Below are 15,000 nucleotides of genomic sequence, written 5' to 3' on the forward strand. Positions count from 1 at the left end.
ATATCATCTTTTACAACTTTGGCAATGTTAATACAGGAAGAAATCCTATCAAAATTATCACAATACCATCAGCAACCTGGTATTACCCACAATATAAGAGAACACAGGCCCTGGTATTACCCACAATATAAGAGAACACAGGCCCTGGTATTACCCACAATATAAAAGAACACAGGCCCTGGTATTAATATAAAAGAACACAGGCCCTGGTATTAATATAAAAGAACACAGGCCCTGGTATTACCCACAATATAAAAGAACACAGGCCCTGGTATCACCCACAATATAAAGAACACAGGCCCTGGTATCACCCACAATATAAAGAACACAGGCCCTGGTATCACCCACAATATAAAAGAACACAGGCCCTGGTATTACCCACAATATAAGAGAACACCGGCCCTGGTATTACCCACAATATAAAGAACACAGGCGCTGGTATCACCCACAATATAAATAACACCGGCCCTGGTATCATCCACAATATAAAGAACACAGGCCCTGGTATTACCCACAATATAAAGAACAGGCCCTGGCATTACCCACAATATAAAGAACACAGGCCCTGGTATTACCCACAATATAAAAGAACACAGCCCTGGTATTACCCACAATATAAAAGAACACAGCCCTGGTATTACCCACAATATAAGAGAACACAGGCCCTGGTATTACCCACAATAAATAGAACACAGGCCCTGGTATCACCCACAATATAAAGAACACAGGCCCTGGTATCCCCCACAATATAACGAACACAGGTCATACCAGGGTTGTAAGGAATATCATTTCCACGAAGGTTGAGCAGCCAGGCGATCTCGTCCAGCGCCGTCAGCACCAGGAGGTCAGCGCCCTCTTTCTCCATCTCGATCCTGACGTCAGCTACCTTATCCTCCCATTTCTTTCCTGTTGAAGGTCAGTGACTGCGGTGAGTGAAATGAATTAAGCTTGTTCTCCATTCGTGTTGGATCTTTTTATTCCGATCTGATAGCAGGGAGATATCGCGATATTTACGATACACATGGGGATATTCGTGTATCGTGGATGAGGAGCGATAGCGATAAGTGAATTGATTTAAGCTCGTTATCCATTCGTGTTGATCTTTTATTCCAGTCCGATAGAAAGGTATATTTCGATATTTACAATATTTACAATGGGCATTTGGATGTTCTTGTACACCAGCATCACGATGGGAATGGGAAAGACGCAATAAGAAAGACAAAGACGAAGGCAAGACAAAATGAAGACGGAGGGAGTCACTGACTAAGGAACGCCAGACGGACTTTACCTGCGAACTGTAACTCGTGGACGTAAATCGGGTCCTGGGAATAGGGCGGCCTCTCCGTGACCGGCCAGATGGCGTCCACCAGGTTCCTCTCCACAGGCACCATCACGATCTCTGCCTCTGTTGGGGTTGAAATAAGTTGCCTCGGTTCTTTCGCTGGGTTAAGTTTAATCTTGGCAGAGTTAATGGCTTATCTCGTTTTCTCTGTGTGATCTATTTTAAGAGTAATTAATGGATTCGACTTTAGATTAACTTCGATTCTGGATAGATATGGGATATGCCTCTTGCAAAATAAGAACAATTTCATGAAACAAAATTAGATTGAAAGCAACCATCCCTTTGTTTAATATTAGGAAGATCTCATAAAACCAACAGTCGGTTCCTCGTAGACGGACCAACCCTCATACATTACCTAGCCATCCTTTCTGAGTTAACAGTCACGTAACACTTCGGCTGATAGGCCTACTTACTCTCCAGTTCACCGGCTGATAGGCCTACTTACTCTCCAGTTCGTCGGCTGATAGGCCTACTTACTCTCCAGTTCGTCGGCTGATAGGCCTACTTACTCTCCAGTTCGTCGGCTGATAGGCCTACTTACTCTCCAGTTCGTCGGCTGATAGGCCTACTTACTCTCCAGTTCGTCGGCTGATAGGCCTACTTACTCTCCAGTTCTTCGGCTGATAGGCCTACTTACTCTCCAGTTCCTCGGCTGATAGGCCTACTTACTCTCCAGTTCCTCGGCTGATAGGCCTACTTACTCTCCAGTTCGTCGGCAAACTTCTTCCACGTGTCGGCGCCGATGAGCCTCGGATCTGCACCCACGCGCGAGCCGGGGATCAGCTTCTGCTTCAGCCAGTCCATCATCTTCGGCACCTGTGAGTCACCGAGGAGTAGTTGTAGGGATGAGGTAGGAGATGTGAATGAAACAACGAAGGAAAGAGCAGATTGCATGGGGATGTTGATAGCCTTTTCGTTCCTTCCTCATGCTCGAGGGCATGAGGAAGGAATAGGGCGAAAAGGCCATCGGTATATTCGTGAGTTTTCTTGCTTTTCCATTCATGCTTCCGTTTACAGAAGGCATCGTGTGATTTTTTTTTTCTATTGTAACTATTTAACTTCTAATGCCTTCAAATATTATAATACAGTATATAGATAAAAAAAGGCCTCTTCCTTTGAATTTATTCTCTGAGATTCGACGCGTGGAAAAGGCTTACCCCCGGATTCTTCTGCTTCATGAGGAGCCAGTTGCAGTCGAGCTCGTCGTCCGCCTGCAGGAAGTAGCGTCCGTCCGTCCAGAGCGCCTGCAGGTCCATGGTGACGATGGCGGTCCCTGCGCTGCCGCTGAAGCCGCTGATGTACTGACGCCGCTTGTCCGCGTCCGCCACGTACTCGCTCTGTTGTTGGTGGAATGTCAGGGTATGAATTGAAGGAAATGCTTTACTCAAACACGAAATGTCTGAAATTATACTGATTTAGAATGTGGTGTTCAGGTCATATACTTTTCCGTTGTTCACGCATATTCCCCGAGGGATTTAACTTTCTCATCTGTGGCTTGCGTACTTTTATCAACTTGATCCCTGTTTCAGAACATAGGCAAAACAAATTGGCAATTCCCTGGGTGTACTGGAGAAACAGGAGACTTATTCTTTAAAAAGGGAAAATATATGTATTTGGAGTTTACGAATTAGTTTTTTTCAGATTAGTTATACTTTCTGAAATATACTACGTCACGAAATTACAAGACTTTTAGAAAAAAAAGTTTGTAAATAAGATTCAATACAAGAAACTAACACGAAATTAAAACCATAACTATGGAACCAAACAGGGAAAAAGACAGAAAACGAAGACAAAACAACCCACACAAGATATACAAAGTTACATTTCCTATTTCTCGTTCACTTTCCGTAAAACATCAGCAATATAAGTTTCCCGACGGACACGGAAGAGCCTCTAAGGTCTTCGTTAACGAAATTTATAGACCTACTTTGCCAGATTGAACTCCCGCTTGTATAAACTAGAAGGTTTTTGAGCTCATTCAACTGTGAGAGAAGGTTGGGAGGAAGGAGGCGTTTCCCACGGTGGAAAATGTCTGTTGTATGCAATTTGGGTTCGTCGTGTTAGAATTATAAGTGACTTATTAAATTATTGTCTAATTATTTCTTTTTTTTCTCTATCCGAATGTCTGAATATCTATTTACTATATATAGTACACACACACACACACATATATCTATATCTATATCTATATATATATATATATGTATATATATATATATATATATCTATATCTATATATATATATATATATATATATATATATATATATACATATGTAAATGCATGTATATATATTACAGTCACGAAACACTCATATAGATCACCCATTTCTGCTGAACTTATGAACTGCATAAATCAATTTTTTTTAGAGAGGGAGAGAAAAGAGAGAGAGAGAGAGAGAGAGAGAGAGAGAGAGAGAGAGAGAGAGAGAGAGAGAGAGAGAGAGAGAGAGAGAGAGAGAGAGAGAGAGAGAGAGAGAGAGAGAGAGAGAGAGAGAGAGAGAGAGAGAGAGAGAGAGAGAGAGAGAGAGAGAGAGAGAGAGAGAGAGAGAGAGAGAGAGAGAGAGAGAGAGAGAGAGAGAGAGAGAGGAGAGAGAGAAGAGAGAGAGAGAGAGAGAGAGAGAGAGAGAGAGAAAGAGAGACAGAGACAGAGATAGAGAGAAAGAGAGAGAGAGAAAGACAGAAAGAGAGAAAGAGAGAGAAAGAGACAGAAACAGAGAGACAGAGAGAAAGACAGAAAAACAGAAAAACAAAAAGAGAGAAACAGAAAAAACGAGACAGAAACAAAGAGAAAGAGAAAAAAAAGAGAGAGACAGAGAGAAAGCTCGACATCGACGTGGGTTGCCCCTCACCTGGTGTTCGTCGTCCGTGGGAATGATGTAAGCCTCCAGATCCTCCGACGCCATCTCCGCCCTCAGCATGGCCACCCTGTGGGAGGAGGATTCGCGGGTCAGTCTCCTCGCCGCCATGGGACTGATGCTGAGTCTGGCTGTGAGTCTAGCGGTGAGTCTTATGGTGAGTCTAACGGCGAGTCTTATGGTGAGTCAGTGAGTCTAACGATGAGTCTAATAGTGAGTCTAACGATGAGTCAGTCTAATGGTGAGTCTAATGATGAGTCTTATGGTGAGTCTAATGGTGAGTCTGTGAGTCTAACGATGAGTCTAACGGTGAGTCAGTGAGTCTAACGATGAGTCTAACGGTGAGTCAGTGAGTCTAACGATGAGTCTAACGGTGAGTCAGTGAGTCTAACGATGAGTCTAACGGTGAGTCAGTGAGTCTAACGATGAGTCTAATAGTGAGTCTAACGATGAGTCAGTCTAATGGTGAGTCTAATGATGAGTCTTATGGTGAGTCTAATGGTGAGTCTGTGAGTCTAACGATGAGTCTAACGGTGAGTCAGTGAGTCTAACGATGAGTCTAACGGTGAGTCAGTGAGTCTAACGATGAGTCTAACGGTGAGTCAGTGAGTCTAACGATGAGTCTAATAGTGAGTCTAACGATGAGTCAGTCTAATGGTGAGTCTAATGATGAGTCTAACGGTGAGTCAGTGAGTCTAACGATGAGTCTAACGGTGAGTCAGTGAGTCTAACGATGAGTCTAACGGTGAGTCAGTGAGTCTAACGATGAGTCTAATAGTGAGTCTAACGATGAGTCAGTCTAATGGTGAGTCTAACGATGAGTCTAATAGTGAGTCTAACGATGAGTCAGTCTAATGGTGAGTCTAACGATGAGTCTAATAGTGAGTCTAACGATGAGTCAGTCTAATGGTGAGTCTAATGATGAGTCTTATGGTGAGTCTAACGGTGAGTCAGTGAGTCTAACGATGAGTCTAATGGTGAGTCAGTGAGTCTAACGATGAGTCTTATGGTGAGTCTAATGGTGAGTCTAATGATGAGTCTTATGGTGAGTCTAATGGTGAGTCTGTGAGTCTAACGATGAGTCTAACGGTGAGTCAGTGAGTCTAACGATGAGTCTAATGGTGAGTCTGGCTGTGAGTCTAACGGTGAGTCTAATGCTGAGTCTGGCTGTGAGTCTAGCGGTGAGTCTAATGGTGAGTCAGGGAGTCTAGCGATGCGTCTAATGGTGAGTCAGTGAGTCTAATGGTGAGTCAGTGAGTCTAAGGATGAGTCTAATGGTGAGTCAGTGAGTCTAACGATGAGTCTAATGGTGAGTCTAATGAATGTGGTGATAATGATGATAACAATAATATTTACTTTAATAACAATAAGAAAGTTGCTGCTGTCACTAATAATTATACAAATATAACTGATATTAATGCTATTGCTAATCATAATGATAACACTAATAACCATTTAACTTCTAACACTGATGACTCTGGCACAAGGAATTAATTAATACTCATAATTGCGGAAATTAAATTGATAATACTATCATCATAACTGAAAATTATAATTACAATCATAGTGATAATTTCTGCAACTCCTAAGAGACTATGAAGTAATTGTCACTTTTATTTCATTTCTATATCTTAGACATGAAGAAACGTTTATTTATTGTCATTTTCTGTGTATTCTGAGATAAACCCATCGTAAGTTCAGATAGGCCTATCTCAAAAAAAAGATCCACACGGAACAAATAGCAGACACGTAAATAGTACATAAAAATAACTGAAAAAAAACAGAAATCTAACTTAACTTAACTTAACGTAAGCTAACACACCCCTCTCCACATCCCAACCCCTACCCACGCCCATACCCCTCTCCACACCCCCGCCCCCGCCCACGACCCCCATCCACAAACCTGGCCGCAGTTTCAATCCTGACGAAGGGTCCTTGGTCTTCGTCCCCGCACAGCTTGCGTTCGCCCAACGTCACTTCCCTGACAACCCGCCTGTTGGGGGAGGAGCGTTCAGGTGTCCATGCCCAGTCATCTCTCTCGGCCGGAAGTGAAAACCCGGCGACACCTGGAAAGGGGAAAGGAGGTTAGCAAACAAGGAGGGAGGAGGGGGGGGAGGGGGGAGTTTGAGGGTGAGGGGAGGAGGAGGAGGAGGTGTTGTGTGTGTGTGTTTCTGTTTGTGTTTGTGTTTGTGTTTGTATGTGTATGTGCGTGTGTGTGTGTGTTTGTGTGTGTGTTTGTGTGTGTGTGTGTGTATGTGTGTGCATGTTTGTGTGTTTGTGTGTGTGTATGTGTGTGTATGTGTGTGTACAGATATATAGATAGCTAGATAGACGTATATAGACCTCATCTACATGTGTTTTTTTTCACTTGCGATATCAAGAAAGTAGAAAAATCGATATCACAGCAACTTTAATGATATGATAATGAATCCGGCCCTGAAACAGCACTGCTTAAAGACAACATTAGGCATTTCTTCTCCCTCTCTCCCTTCCTCTTTCTATGTGCCTGGCGAGACGGAACGGAGGAATTGTGCCCAAATGGAAGATAAATGTTTCAGACAATAACCAAGAGAAGAGAACGCTAAAATGTACTCTGGAACCTCTATTTAGGATCGTTTTTTTTTCTTTACAGAATTCGTCTGTTTTAAGTAACAAATATAGAGGAAAAAATAAGGCAAAAGCAAATTTATACATTCATCAATGATTTACCTATAGTCAGATAGTATTTATTGTATAGAAGAATGGACATATTTTTTTGCAGAGATATACTATAAATGGTAATCAAAATAGACCTAAATAGTAAACAAAAAATCTAAAAAAGATAAGATGAAAACATTCAAAAGCTCAAAAGGCTCAGAAAAAAAGCCCTAAAGTTCAAAAGTTCCAAAAAAATTCCTAGAGCCCAGCATTGGAACCTGTCATGAGCCTCGTAATTGACCTGTGCGTGAGGCTGGCAGCCCTTCTGAGCCGACCGCAACGTAAACACGAGACTAAAGGCTTGTAAGGAAAGGCTTTCGCATTTGCAATTTCCCGGAACAACACCTAAAGCTGAGAGCTCAAGTCTGGTCTTTCGAAACAGATGATTCCTTCGGGAGACGCTCGGAGGATGCTATTTTTTTCATATTTCATCGTCCACGTGTTTTTCCCGCCATTTTTTTTCATATTTCATCGTCCACGTGTTTTTCCCGCCATTTTTTCCCGATCCTTCGATTTTTTTTTAAACAATATTCTCGTTATCCTATAAAATTCATGTTGATTTGTGTAAATAACCTTGTGGATAAGGATTGCTAAAAGGATGCATTGGGTGAACAAATTAACTCTTCCGGTTTATCTGTATAAAGACGGTTAGTCTATTAGCGGTCGATGGCGAAAATGAATACAAACGAAGCGTAATAATTGAATTCCAAAACTAAATCCAATTTTACAATTCGTACCTTTCCCCCCATGGTGTTGCTTAGCCTGGATTCCTCGTGTGGGATGCAAGGTATACATCGAAAAAAAAACATTTTTTTCTAAAACAAGGACAGAATTTTTTCGAGATATCTCAAGGTATTTCAAGGTTGGATTATCATTCTTCAAAGACCGATCGTGTTATCTCGTTCCCAACCAACATCTGCAATGCGTACAGATTACGTATAGCTCTCGAAAGCTTAGTCTATAGTACAGCTTTAAAATACCTAATCAATCACACATCACAACAGAACACAGTGACCGAGTTAAATAACAGCGTATCCCGTCTATGCGTATATCATCGAAAAAAAATACTCTCATTGGAAATACGAATAGAAAATTAACAAAAATAATAAAGAGGAAGGAGAAATCAGAGAATAAAAATCACTCGGGCAATAGCCAGCTAAATCCATGCGGCACACAGCACAGGCAGACAACAGAAGTCAGTAGGTAGACTGATGGATAAAGCTGCAAGACGGATGCGTTCGCTGGAGTGCAGGTTTTGATGGCGGTTTCGTGTCGTTTCGCTGAGCTTGCTTGCTTATGTGTGGCAGAGAGAGAGAGAGAGAGAAGGAGAGAGAGAGAGAGAGAGAGAGAGAGAGAGAGAGAGAGAGAGAGAGAGAGAGAGAGAGAGAGAGAGAGAGAGAGAGAGAGAGAGAGAGAGAGAGAGAGAGAGAGAGAGAGAGAGAGAGAGAGAGAGAGAGAGAGAGAGAGAGAGAGAGAGAGAGAGAGAGAAAGAGAGGAGAGAGAGAGAGAGAGAGAGAGATAGATAGATAGAGAGAGAGAGAGAGAGAGAGAGAGAGAGAGAGAGAGAGAGAGAGAGAGAGAGAGAGAGAGAGAGAGAGAGAGAGAGAGAGAAAGAGAAAGAAAGAAAGAGAAAGAAAGAAAGAGAAAGAAAAAGAGAGAGAGAAAGAAAAAGAGAGAGAGAAAGAAAACAGAGAGAGAGAGAGAGAGAGAGAGAGAAAGAAAGAAAGAAAGAAACACAGAGAGAAAAAGAAAACAGGACACAGGCACGAACAAACACGAAAAAAGAAGACCACCTGTATTCCGAAGAGCAACACGGAATCGAAATTGACATCGCAGAGCGAAAGAGAACGAGAACAACAGCCGACTCTCCAGCAACGAATTACTCTGCAGACACAACAAACAAACAAACTCCACCACGGAGAACTTAGTGGCACTCCAACTCAGCGGAGAAGGAAGTCGAAATAGAGGAACTTTGCGCCGAGCTTCCGAGTCTGAACAGCCAACTCCGAAGAACCGCGTGGAGACAACAAAGGAGGATGGGGGAAGAGGGATAGGAAGGAAAGGAAGGGGAAGAAGAAGGGGAAGAAGAAGGGGAAGGAAGGAAAAGAAGGGGAAGAAATGGAAGAAGAAGGAGGGGAAGATGAGGAAGAAGAAGGGGAAGAAGGAGGGGAAGAAGTGGAAGAAGAAGGAGGGGAAGAAGATGAAGGGGAAGAAGAAGGGGAAGATGAGGAAGAAGAAGGGGAAGAAGTGGAATGAGAAGGAGGGGAAGAAGAGGAAGAGGAAAAAGGAGGTGGAGGAGGAGAAGAAGAAACCACAACAACAACAACAAAAAAAAGGTAGAGGTAGGAGGAAGAGAGAAGAGAAATGTAGGTAATGGAGAAGAAGAAAAAACAACAGCAAAAAGAGACAAAGTTAGGAGGAAGAGAGAAAGGATAATAGGAGAAGAGGGGGAAGCAGAAAAAAATGAGGTGGAGAAGAAGAAAGAAAAATACAGAAGAGAGAGAACAAGAGAAAGGAGAATTACAAGCATGGAAGAAGATGAAGAAGAGGAAAAAGAAGAAGAAGAAGAAAAAGAAGAGAAAGGAAAATAAGAGGAAGGACAATTGTAAGCATGGGAAAAGAAGATGCAGGAAGAGAAGAAGAAAGAAGAAGAAGAAGAAGAAGAAATACAAGAAGGAAAAGAAAAACAAAAGAAAACAAGAGGAAGGAGTAATACAAGTTTGAGAGAAGCAACAGCAGCAGAAGAAGAAGACGAAGGAGAAGAAAACAAATAAGAAAACAAAGAAGAAAACCAAGAAGATAAAAAAAACAAAAAAACTAGAGGCAGAACAAGAGGAAGAGAGCAGAACGCCCATCATCGCCTCGACAGACCAAGTGCAAGTGCCCCGCGACAGCCCATCTACGCCGCGAAGGAAAGGGTGCCTCTTCTCCGCCGGTCTGGCTGGGCTTCTCACCGCGAATTCACGCTGATTGTGCCATTCATGGCCCTCCTTCTGTCTCGGACCAGCTGCTGAGGGGCACTTGGCGGGGTTAGGGGGTTGGTTGTGGGGGGGTTAGGGTGGGGTTGGGGTGGGTTGGTTGTGGGGTTTAGGCTGGGTTGGTTGTAAGTTTTAGGGTGGGTTTTAGGGTGGGTTGGTTGTAAGTTTTAAGGTGGATTTTAGAGTGGGTTGGTTGTGGGGTTTTAGGTGGGTTGGTTGTGGGGTTTAGGGTGGGTTTCAAAGGTGAGTTGAGGTGGGCATCGGGGAGGGAATGAAGGAAGTGTCGCTGTAGTTTAAAATCGAGATGAGTTCAAGGTAGGTGGGTGGGTGTCGCATAGGGAATGAGGTAGGCGTCGGGGTGGGTTGGAGGTTTGTATCAGAGTGAGTCGGAGGTGGGTGTCAGGGTGGGTTAGGGATGGGCGTCGAGCAGGGTCGGAGTGGGCGTCGGGAAGGGAAGAAATTGAGTCTAGGGGGTTGGAGGTTGGCGTCTGAGAGGTGGGCGTATTGGTTTGTTGGAAGTGGGCGTCGGGGATAACCGATGGTGGGCATCGAAGTGCATCAGAGGTGGGCGTCGGAGAGCATGAGAGGTGGGCGTCGGAGAGCATGAGAGGTGGGCGTCGGAGAGCATGAGAGGTGGGCGTCGGAGAGCATGAGAGGTGGGCGTCGGAGAGCACCAGAGGTGGGCGTCGGAGCGCATGAGAGGTGGGCGTCGGAGAGCACCAGAGGTGGGCGTCGGAGCGCATGAGAGGTGGGCGTCGGAGAGCACCAGAAGTGGGCGTCGGAGCGCATGAGAGGTGGGCGTCGGAGAGCATGAGAGGTGGGCGTCGGAGCGCATGAGAGGTGGGCGTCGGAGCGCATGAGAGGTGGGCGTCGGAGCTCATCAGAGGTGGGCGTCGGGGAGCATCAGAAGTGGGCGTCGGAGAGCACCAGAGGTGGGCGTCGGAGCGCATGAGAGGTGGGCGTCGGAGAGCATGAGAGGTGGGCGTCGGAGAGCATGAGAGGTGGGCGTCGGAGAGCATGAGAGGTGGGCGTCGGAGAGCATGAGAGGTGGGCGTCGGAGAGCATGAGAGGTGGGCGTCGGAGAGCATGAGAGGTGGGCGTCGGAGCGCATGAGAGGTGGGCGTCGGAGAGCATGAGAGGTGGGCGTCGGAGCGCATGAGAGGTGGGTGTTGGAGAGCATGAGAGGTGGGCGTCGGAGAGCATGAGAGGTGGGCGTCGGAGAGCATGAGAGGTGGGCGTGGGAGAGCATGAGAGGTGGGCGTGGGAGAGCATGAGAGGTGGGCGTCGGAGAGCAAGAGAGGTGGGCGTCGGAGAGCACCAGAGGTGGGCGTCGGAGAGCATGAGAGGTGGGCGTCGGAGCGCATGAGAAGTGGGTGTTGGAGAGCATGAGAGGTGGGCGTCGGAGAGCATGAGAGGTGGGCGTCGGAGAGCATGAGAGGTGGGCGTCGGAGAGCATGAGAGGTGGGCGTCGGAGCGCATGAGAGGTGGGTGTTGGAGAGCATGAGAGGTGGGCGTCGGAGAGCATGAGAGGTGGGCGTCGGAGAGCATGAGAGGTGGGCGTCGGAGAGCATGAGAGGTGGGCGTCGGAGAGCATGAGAGGTGGGCGTCGGAGAGCATGAGAGGTGGGCGTCGGAGAGCATGAGAGGTGGGCGTCGGAGAGCACCAGAGGTGGGCGTCGGAGAGCATGAGAGGTGGGCGTCGGAGAGCACCAGAGGTGGGCGTCGGAGAGCATGAGAGGTGGGCGTCGGAGAGCACCAGAGGTGGGCGTCGGAGAGCATGAGAGGTGGGCGTCGGAGAGCATGAGAGGTGGGCGTGGGAGAGCATGAGAGGTGGGCGTCGGAGAGCATGAGAGGTGGGCGTCGGAGAGCACCAGAGGTGGGCGTCGGAGAGCATGAGAGGTGGGCGTCGGAGAGCATGAGAGGTGGGCGTCGGAGAGCATGAGAGGTGGGCGTCGGAGAGCATGAGAGGTGGGCGTCGGAGAGCACCAGAGGTGGGCGTCGGAGAGCATGAGAGGTGGGCGTCGGAGAGCACCAGAGGTGGGCGTCGGAGAGCATGAGAGGTGGGCGTCGGAGAGCATGAGAAGTGGGCGTGGGAGAGCATGAGAGGTGGGCGTCGGAGAGCATGAGAGGTGGGCGTCGGAGAGCACCAGAGGTGGGCGTCGGAGAGCATGAGAGGTGGGCGTGGGAGAGCATGAGAGGTGGGCGTCGGAGAGCATGAGAGGTGGGCGTCGAAGAGCACCAGAGGTGGGCGTCGGAGAGAATGAGAGGTGGGCGTCTGAGAGCATGAGAGGTGGGCGTGGGAGAGCACCAGAGGTGGGCGTCTGAGAGCATGAGAGGTGGGCGTCGGAGAGCACCAGAGGTAGGCGTCGGAGAGCACCAGAGGTGGGCGTCGGAGAGCACCAGAGGTGGGCGTCGGAGAGCATGAGAGGTGGGCATGGGAGAGCATGAGAGGTGGGCGTCGGAGCGCATGAGAGGTGGGCGTGGGAGAACATGAGAGGTGGGCGTCGGAGAGCATGAGAGGTGGGCGTCGGAGAGCATGAGAGGTGGGCGTCGGAGAGCATGAGAGGTGGGCGTGGGAGAACATGAGAGGTGGGCGTCGGAGAGCATGAGAGGTGGGCGTCGGAGAGCATGAGAGGTGGGCGTCGGAGCGCATGAGAGGTGGGCGTCGGAGAGCATGAGAGGTGGGCGTCGGAGAGCATGAGAGGTGGGCGTCGGAGAGCATGAGAGGTGGGCGTGGGAGAGCATGAGAGGTGGGCGTCGGAGAGCATGAGAGGTGGGCGTCGGAGAGCATGAGAGGTGGGCGTCGGAGAGCACGAGAGGTGGGCGTCGGAGAGCACCAGAGGTGGGCGTCGGAGAGCACCAGAGGTGGGCGTGGGAGAGCATGAGAGGTGGGCGTGGGAGAGCATGAGAGGTGGGCGTCGGAGCGCATGAGAGGTGGGCGTCGAAGAGCATGAGAGGTGGGCGTCGGAGAGGGTCTGATGTAGTCGCCGTTGATGGCTGAAGGTGATCGTAGGGCTATCCGAGGGAGGCGGGGCGGCGTGAAGCGTCAAAGAGAGGATGGGACGAATTGCTGTGGCGGCAAATAGGGAAGTCGAGATACGAGGAAAATAGATACGAAGGAAGAGGAGAAGGAAGAAAATAGCGAGATGCGCGGTATGCAAAAAAATATTCTTATGAGGAGGAAAAGGAAAGAAAAATAGACTGAAAAAGGTATATGAAATAACAAGAGAGAGTAGAATTAACGAGTGAAAAAAACATCGAGACTGGAGAGAGAGAGAGAGAGCGAGAGAGAGAGAGAGAGAGAGAGAGAGAGAGAGAGAGAGAGAGAGAGAGAGAGAGAGAGAGAGAGAGAGAGAGAGAGAGAGAGAGAGAGAGAGGAGAGAGAGAGGGGAGGGAGGGAGGGAGAGGAGAGAGGGAGAGAGAGAGAAAAGAGAGAAAGAGAGAAGAGAGAGAGAGAGAGAGAGAGAGAGAGAGAGAGAGAGAGAGAGAGAGAGAGAGAGAGAGAGAGAGAGAGAGAGAGAGAGAGAGAGAGAGAGAGAGAGAGAGAGAGAGAGAGAGAGAGAGAGAGTGTGTGAGAGAGAGAGAAAGAGAGAGAGAGCAATAGACAGACATATAGATTGAGAAAGATAAAGGGACAGAGTAGAAGAGGCAGAACGCAAAGAGAAACTTGAGAAGAAGAAGAAGAAAAAAGAACATCGAAAAACAGAAGAGCAGAAGAAGAAGAATAAAGAAAGAATTAAAAGGAGAAGAAGAACAAGAGAAAGAGGCAAAGAACAGCAACAGCCCGAGAACCGAGAAGGACAGGGCCAGAATGGGGAGGGAGGAGGAGGGGGGAAGGGGAGGAGGAGGAGGAGGAGGAGGGAGGAGGAGGAGGAGGAGGAGGGGGAGGAGGAGGAGGAGGGAGGAGGGGGGGGAGGAGGAGGAGGAGGAGGAGGGGAGGAGGAGAGGGGGAGGGGAGGAGGAGGAGGAGGAGGAGGGGAGGAAGGGAGGAGGAGGAGGTGGAGGAGGACGTGGAGGAAGGAGGAGGAGGAGGAGGAGGAGGAGGAGGAGGGAGGAGGAGGAGGAGGGGGAGGGGAGCAGGCGGGGTGTGGACGTCATCATCACCTTTTAGAAAAGGAAGGGAGAGGGAGGAGGAGTCTTGGAGGAGGAGGAGGAGGGAGGAGGGAGGGAGGGAAAGGGAGGAGGAGGAGGAGGGAGGAGGGAAGGAGGAGGAGGAGGAAAGGGAAAGGGAGGAGGAGGAGAAGGGGAGGAAGGGGAGGGGAGGAGGAGGAGGGGGGAAAGGAGGGAGAGGGAGGAGGGGAAGAAGGGAGGAGGAGGGAGGGGAAGGAGGAAGGGGGAAAGGGAAAGGAGGAGGAAGGAGGAGGGAGGAAAGGAGGGGAGGAAGGAGAAGAAGGGGGAAAGGGAAAGGGGAGGGAGGAGGAGAAGAGAGGGGAAAGGGAAGGGAGAAGGAGAAGAGGGGGAAAAGGGTTAGGAGGAGGAGGGAGGAGGAGGGGAGGAGGAGGATTAGGAGGAGGAGGGAGGAGGGGGAAGAGGGGGAGGGGAGCAGGCGCGGGGAAAAGGAAGCGTTTGGGAGGGGAGGGGAAGGGGGGAACGGGACAGGGCGAGGAGGGAAAGGGAAAGGGGAGAAGGAGAAGAAGGGGGAAAGGGAAAGGGGAGAAGGAGAAGAAGGGGGAAAGGGAAAGGGGAGAAGGAGAAGAAGGGGGAAAGGGAAAGGGGAGAAGGAGAAGAAGGGGGAAAGGGAAAGGGGAGAAGGAGAAGAAGGGGGAAAGGGAAAGGGGAGAAGGAGAAGAAGGGGGAAAGGGGAGGGGAAGAAGGGGAAAAGGGGAGAGGAGAAGAAGGGGGAAAGGGGAGAGGGAGAAAAGGGGGAAAGGGGAAGGAGGAAGGAAAAGGGAAAGGGGAGGAGGAGAAGAAGGGGGGAAGGGAAAGGAGGAGAAGAAGGGGAAGGGGGGGAAGAAGGGGGGGAGAAGGAGAAGAAGGGGGAAGGGAAAGGGGGAAGGAGAAGAAGGGGAAAGGGGAAAGGGGAAAGGGGGAGAAGGAGGGGAAAGGGGGGAAAGGGAAAGGGGGAGAGGAGAAGAGGGGAAGGGGGAAGAGGGAAAGGGGAAAGGGAAGAAGGGAAGGGAAGGGAAG

At 48.7% G+C, this 15,000-nt stretch overlaps 1 protein-coding gene across 1 annotated transcript in view; it reads right to left on the reverse strand.

Moving 5' to 3' along the window:
* Positions 1–15,000, reverse strand: part of LOC147467535 (xaa-Pro aminopeptidase 1-like) — a 217,880-nt gene that overhangs the window by 971 nt on the left and 201,909 nt on the right. The window contains exons 2-7 of the mRNA XM_086531214.1: positions 6,103–6,265; positions 4,194–4,269; positions 2,500–2,679; positions 2,044–2,158; positions 1,289–1,405; positions 769–906 (exon numbers count right to left, since the gene is read on the reverse strand). Coding sequence (XP_086387340.1) covers positions 769–906; positions 1,289–1,405; positions 2,044–2,158; positions 2,500–2,679; positions 4,194–4,269; positions 6,103–6,265 — 789 coding nt within the window. The remainder of the gene's footprint in view (positions 1–768; positions 907–1,288; positions 1,406–2,043; positions 2,159–2,499; positions 2,680–4,193; positions 4,270–6,102; positions 6,266–15,000) is intronic.

Source organism: Penaeus japonicus, unplaced genomic scaffold (assembly GCF_977035675.1).
Source record: "Penaeus japonicus unplaced genomic scaffold, GWHDUDI00000001_assembly GWHDUDI00000035, whole genome shotgun sequence".
NCBI classification, from domain to species: Eukaryota; Metazoa; Arthropoda; class Malacostraca; order Decapoda; family Penaeidae; genus Penaeus; species Penaeus japonicus.